The 6,063-nt window shown below is 33.0% G+C and overlaps 1 protein-coding gene across 1 annotated transcript in view; it reads right to left on the bottom strand.

The window, feature by feature from the left end:
• The window catches only part of lpla (lipoprotein lipase a), a 4,615-nt gene extending 1,138 nt beyond the window's left edge, over nt 1–3,477 (bottom strand). Inside the window, exons 1-7 of the mRNA NM_131127.1 lie at nt 3,229–3,477; nt 1,962–2,149; nt 1,705–1,884; nt 1,471–1,582; nt 434–667; nt 108–350; nt 1–30 (exon numbers count right to left, since the gene is read on the bottom strand). The exon at nt 1–30 is cut by the window's left edge and continues 91 nt beyond it. Coding sequence (NP_571202.1) covers nt 1–30; nt 108–350; nt 434–667; nt 1,471–1,582; nt 1,705–1,884; nt 1,962–2,149; nt 3,229–3,346 — 1,105 coding nt within the window. The 5' untranslated portion in view covers nt 3,347–3,477. The remainder of the gene's footprint in view (nt 31–107; nt 351–433; nt 668–1,470; nt 1,583–1,704; nt 1,885–1,961; nt 2,150–3,228) is intronic.
• Between the last annotated feature and the right edge of the window lie 2,586 nt (nt 3,478–6,063).

Raw genomic sequence — 6,063 nt, 5'->3', positions numbered from 1 at the left:
AGAAGTGGACCTTCACTTGATAATGGAAAACTGTGAAAATACAGCTATATTTAGATTTTTTTAAAACCAAAAACATTGACAAATGTTATTTAATTGATTAATCTCACCTTTATATGGCATCATCTCTCTGGTTTTCATGTACATCTTGCTGCTCCTGCGTGTGCGAATTTTGTTAACTGCATATCCCACCTTGTTGCAGCGGTTCTTGCGGCAGCTGAGGCACATGCCCTTGTTAAAGCTGTCTCTGGAGCTGCAGCGAAAAGCCATGCTCTCATGGTCCTGGTTCACCAGAGAGTCAATGAAGAGGTGAATAGAGCGCTCGTGAGAGCACTTCACGATCTGATCCATATCTGCAGAGAAAAGACAGAGGTTGCAGCTTATATTTGTGATATTTATATAAAAAAAACTTCTGGGGATGACAGTGATAACTTACTTCTCAAACCAGTAGTGGCCACCATTAACATCGTGTTCTGGAGGTCACAGCCAGGTTGGAAGGTCCCACCATTGGGGTAGATGTCTATGTGTCCCACCGGCCTTTGAATCCCAATGCTACGATCTGGAGAACCACGGGTGTTGGTGTGAAGAACATCAACGAAATTGGCGTCGTCTGGAGAAAGAGTGCTTAGGGAATCTGCATACTCAAAGGTCGGGCCAGCAGGATCCATGCCTGAAAATTGAAGAAGTGAACTCACATTTAATGGGGCATTTTTAATGGTTTGAATGGTAAAATAGAAAGTTATAGGCCCTGATGTACAAACAAACTGCTGTGATGTAATATCTAGTATTAGGACAAAATTAAGTTCATTTCAGGAGTTCAAAACAGCCTGCCAGAGTGACCTTTGGAAGAAACAGCCTGTGATCTACCAGTGGTCCATTGAAATTACATAATAGGGAGGTGTAGCTCTGAATCTCTACCTCTACCTATGTTTTCCTAGTAGTTTTTCATAAAGCTTTCATCAGTTTGTTAGAGCAACAGAGTAAAGTATTGGAAACTTGGTTACCAACAGTAAACGAGGCAACTATACTCGAGACATGTTGGTGTAATGTTCGCTACATCAGATTTTAACAAATTAGCTTCCATCTCCTACTCGCATGAATTTTATTTGGCACAAGTTCTAAACCACCACAAGCAAATGTATAAATTTTTTTGCGAATTAAAGTATTTCAAAATGTGCTAATTCCATCACTCGTTTCTCATGCGAAACTTCAAAATGGACATTAACACGGGGTGATGGAAACCCAGCTATTGAAATAATCCTTAGTTAATTTCTTCTGGTTAGTCCATCAAGATCAGAGGCAGGGAAATGTTATTGGGATTTAAACAGATGCTACAAGTTGCGATCTTTAGCGTCTTTGTTCATCAGCCTCCTAACACCAGTTTAAATCCTGAGCAAAATCATAGGGGCTACATGGAAACAAAAAACTTTTCTGCAAGTATGTCAGGGCTTTAAGAGATCTAAATCAAGTTACCTGTGATTCTGTTAACTTTATGTTTGGTGAGAAGGCCAGCGATTCCTGCAACATGAGCGCCAAGACTGTAACCCAACAGATGCAGCTTCTCCCAAGGATAATCAATTTCAGCCTGGACGAGGAAACAAGACATGCAGGATAAAGTTTAAGGCATGAAACAAGCTCTATATCTTCAACAAATTTTCTCTTTATGATTGTAACCAAAATTTGGAAAACTCTGAGAGCTTGGCATACCTGTAACCAGTTGACAAATTTGGCCACGTCTTTGCCAACTAGTTTTGTGTAGGAGGCTGATGTTGGGTAATGTTGTTGCGCACGGGACAACCAGTCCACAACAATAACATTGGCTGAGGGCTCTCGTTCATAAAGAGCTGTTACCAGTTTGGGAACCCAGCTCTCAAACATACCCGTGACCTGAGAAAAAAAAAAAACATCATTGCTTGGACTGCAGTGCACATTCAGTGCAGACAAAAAAAAAAGGCAGCACTTACCGTCCATCCATGAATAACTATGAAAGTCTTGGTTTCTGTATTGAAGTTACAGTCTTTGATGGATTGGGGTTGACCAGGAACTATGTAGCACAGGTCGTCTTCAGGTTCTTCGAGGGTCCGAAAAGAAAACTTGGACTCGATGTCAGTGAAATCCATCATCCATTCTGTGGCATTGCCTATGATGTCACCTTCACAAAACCAGATCAACAATCAGTTTAACCTACTGGCCAGCAAACAGTAAGTGTTGATTATATTCAGCGCCTTTTTCACGTAAGCTGCTTATAAATTTTTAATTACTAGTTTTAAAGAAGCTTATCTTGCATGTGCTTATACTTTTGCTCTTTTTTTTTTCTAGACAAATAATTATTCCCAAACGAAGGATTGGATCCATTCCCAGACTGATTATGTTCAAAGTTATTTTTCTGTAAAAGTTTCAGTGAGTCCATAACCGACCATTCTGACATGTCAAAAAGAATACAATTTATTAATGCTATTATTGCAGTAACTAACTAAATAAATAATTTTTATTTATACAATAACCATTGTTTAAATGAATAAACAATGGTATAAAAAATATATACATTTTTTAACATCAGTTTTGAGTCTTTTCCTACTACTTGACTGATAATATAAAAAGTACAATGTCCACATATCTTAGGTATATCTAAAATCTACTTTTGACATAACATTTATTTTCTGTGCTGTTAAAAGCCTACAAATTCGATGAATACTGAAGATGTTTATAGTCATTTTTATGATCTAATTTGAAAAGTACAGTGTTCAAAAGGAGACCAACAACTATTAAAAAACATTTACATTTTAATAATAAAAATGCATGGAAATAAAACACAATTGAATAGAAAGTTTCTCTTAATGTTTATATAGCATTAATAGACTTTTATGACACTTTTATACATTAATATATTAATGTTTAAATTAAAATATATATATATATATATATATTTTGTTTTAAAGTTTTGTAAAATCTTTATATTTTTTGCACCAATATAATGTGCTGCTATATATTTTATATAATAAGTGTTTATATATTTATATGAGTTCATGATAGTGAAATAAAATGCAGTCAATGAAACATGAGCTGTGCATAATGCCTCGTGCGTTCATTCTGGGCGCTTTCCGTTATTTCTGTGCATTGTGATTTAATTATGCGACTCTCTGAACCACATTTTCGCCATTAAGTTGAACTTTGGACACTTATTAAACTTTATAAACGCAAGTTTATTTAAACAAATAATCTTATACTTACTTAAAGTGATAGATTCAGCAGTTGGGTCAATTGTAGTTTCCAATCCCGAGGAAATGTAGACAAAGTACATCCAAGATATTAAAAAAGCGCTGCTTACTCTCCCCTTATTAAACATCATAATGATCACGGATTCAACAGCTTGTTAGGATTGAATGTAAAAGGCGTTGAGATCCGGGTATTTAAACAGTGTTACAGCAGGTTAATATTCCAGTTGGGAGGCAGCAGCTGCTTTAGATGTCTTGTGTCCAGAGTTCCTCTCAAAAGTTTAAATCGGTGCCGCTACAAGCGTGTCTTTATCCTACCGTGCGGGACCTTATGCAAATCAGCGGCATTTTATTGGTCAACAGAGGCGGGGTAAGGCGCGATCTGACCAGTAAAAAGCCAGGAACCCCCACACTGACTCATCACTTACAATTACAAGTCTGAAAGTTTTGAGGCCCCCGAGAGTCTACAAGCAAATCGATTTCTCAAGGTCTTTCTTTTGTTTTTTTTCTTTCTTTCTTTCTTTCTTTCTTTCTTTCTTTCTTTCTTTCTTTCTTTCTTTCTTTCTTTCTTTCTTTCTTTCTTTCTTTCTTTCTTTCTTTCTTTCTTTCTTTTGTTTAAGTTATGATGTGATTATGAAATGATAAATGGATTTATGGTAAATTATCAACTTATTTTTATATTATAAACTAATTATGATCAGTAAATTATAGTTTTAATCTTAAATGACATTTCATTAGGGCTATGTAATTTTACCTTTTTATATCACTTAATAAAAAATAAATAAATAAACAATTGAAACAAAGCATTGAAAAAGTACTGAAAACTTGCACGACTATGTTGAAAAACAAATTGGTAAAGAAACAATTTTACACACAGAAGTTGGCATAATTGTATACAATATTAATTAAACTGGCTGATAAAACTTTAAGTATTAAAGAATTTACATTTTAAATGTAAATGTTGTGATTATTTATAGGTCTAAAAGGTTAAAATGTGCTTTCAAAAATAATAACTAAACAAAAAGCAGAAAACACTGACAAACTGAAGTACATAAAAAAAGGTAAATGTCATAAATGCTTCAGAAATGCCAAATAACACCCATTTGAGAATCTACAAGCAAATCGATTTTTTAAAGTTTTTTTTTTGTTGAATAAAGTCATGATGTGTTTTTGTTTAAGATATTTATTGTTGAAAAACACATGAAGGATTTATGTAAATTATCAACTTTTATTTTTATATTATTATAAACTAGTTATTTTCAATTAATTATGCAAATCTTATCTACATAGCCTACATTAATAAAGAATTAAAATAATGCCTTGAAAAATACTAAAAAATACATTACACGACTATGCTTAAAAGCAAATAACAATTTTACAAACAGAAATTGTCATGATTTAATTTTAATATATATATATATATATATATATATATATATATATATATATATATATATATATATATATATATATATATATATATTTAAAGTCACAATGTATATATTTATATATTAAGGTACATTTTGCAGATTTATTTAATGTCATTAAATAAACGTGATGTAAGTTACAGTAATGTTATTCAAACTGTTTAATTTATAAAGAAATGGCAATTGTAACATTTTAAAACAAAAAGCAGAAAACACTGACAAACTGAAGTACATTGAAAAAAATGTCATAAATGTTTAGAAAAAATGCCAAATAACAGCCCATTATTAAACATCAAATTGTACAAATAATAGCATAAATAGTATTTTATTAAAACCTTTATTATTACTCACTTGTACAACCAAAATGATTATTATTTTTATTTAATTTAATAATTTTATTATCCTACTTCATTTTATTACTATTTGAATGTAATTGTTTTTTTAAATAATGAAGGTGTGTTATTAATTTTTTTCAATTTTTCAAGTTTGGCCATGTGCAGTATGATATATTTAAACGTGAATTACATTTATTTATTTATTGATTTATATATATATATATAAAAGTGTTTTTGTATATTTTAGATCTGCTTGACGTCCATCATCTCCAGAAATTTTATTCTCAATCATCACAGTCTACTCAAGGTCATCACAACTGATACAACCCCGCACACCGACTAAAACCATAGTTTGCTCAGTGCGTCCCAACAAAATAAAGTGTTACTTTAAATTTAAACATTGTACATTATGTTCACTCAAAGTGCTTCCTGTCAAACTAAAACACAGTTATTTGCCAACTTGATAACCAACAACATAATTTGTGCCAAACCCAGCCTGCTCTTGGCAGCAAATTAAAGAGAGTCACAAAATATCAGTGACTTCCATTGAGGGAGACGGTCAATGGGTGTGTTTGACCACCTGCCGTCTCATTGGCTGGAGAACAAATCCAAAGAAAATTCTGCAAATTCCTGCCTTTGAAAGAAAAGCACTCATTGGATGTAGAATTTAAACAATCTCACCTCTGAAATGTTGTATTGCAGCACTTCTCGCATTATCACACTGATTTCTTTATGATTGTCTTTATCTGTATTAAGAAGTACTCAGGAATTAGTGCTAAAAATAAAAGCACACACACGTGCCTTTTCATAAACAAACACTTACGTTTGCATGTCTCAGTGCATATAAACATTTACACTATTTGATTACTCGTGTTTAATCATTGATGCCTGGAAATACACAAGGCAGTTTGCTCAAAGAGATATGAAATTGAATGTGATCGCTCTGGCAATGCGGTTTATGCAGAACACATGTGTAAAAGTGTCGCTGAAGTGATCCGATAAATGATACAAGAGCTGAAAAATGCAACACCGCCATGTTGTCAATGCGAAAAAGTCATTTCAGTCAGTGTTTGGAGTCTGAAGTATACT

The sequence above is a fragment of the Danio rerio genome, chromosome 22, assembly GCF_052040795.2.
Source record: "Danio rerio strain M-AB ecotype USA chromosome 22, GRCz13ab, whole genome shotgun sequence".
In the NCBI taxonomy this organism is placed as follows: Eukaryota; Metazoa; Chordata; class Actinopteri; order Cypriniformes; family Danionidae; genus Danio; species Danio rerio.
Note: the sequence above shows the minus strand (reverse complement) of the source record. Positions and strands in the feature narration are given on the sequence as shown.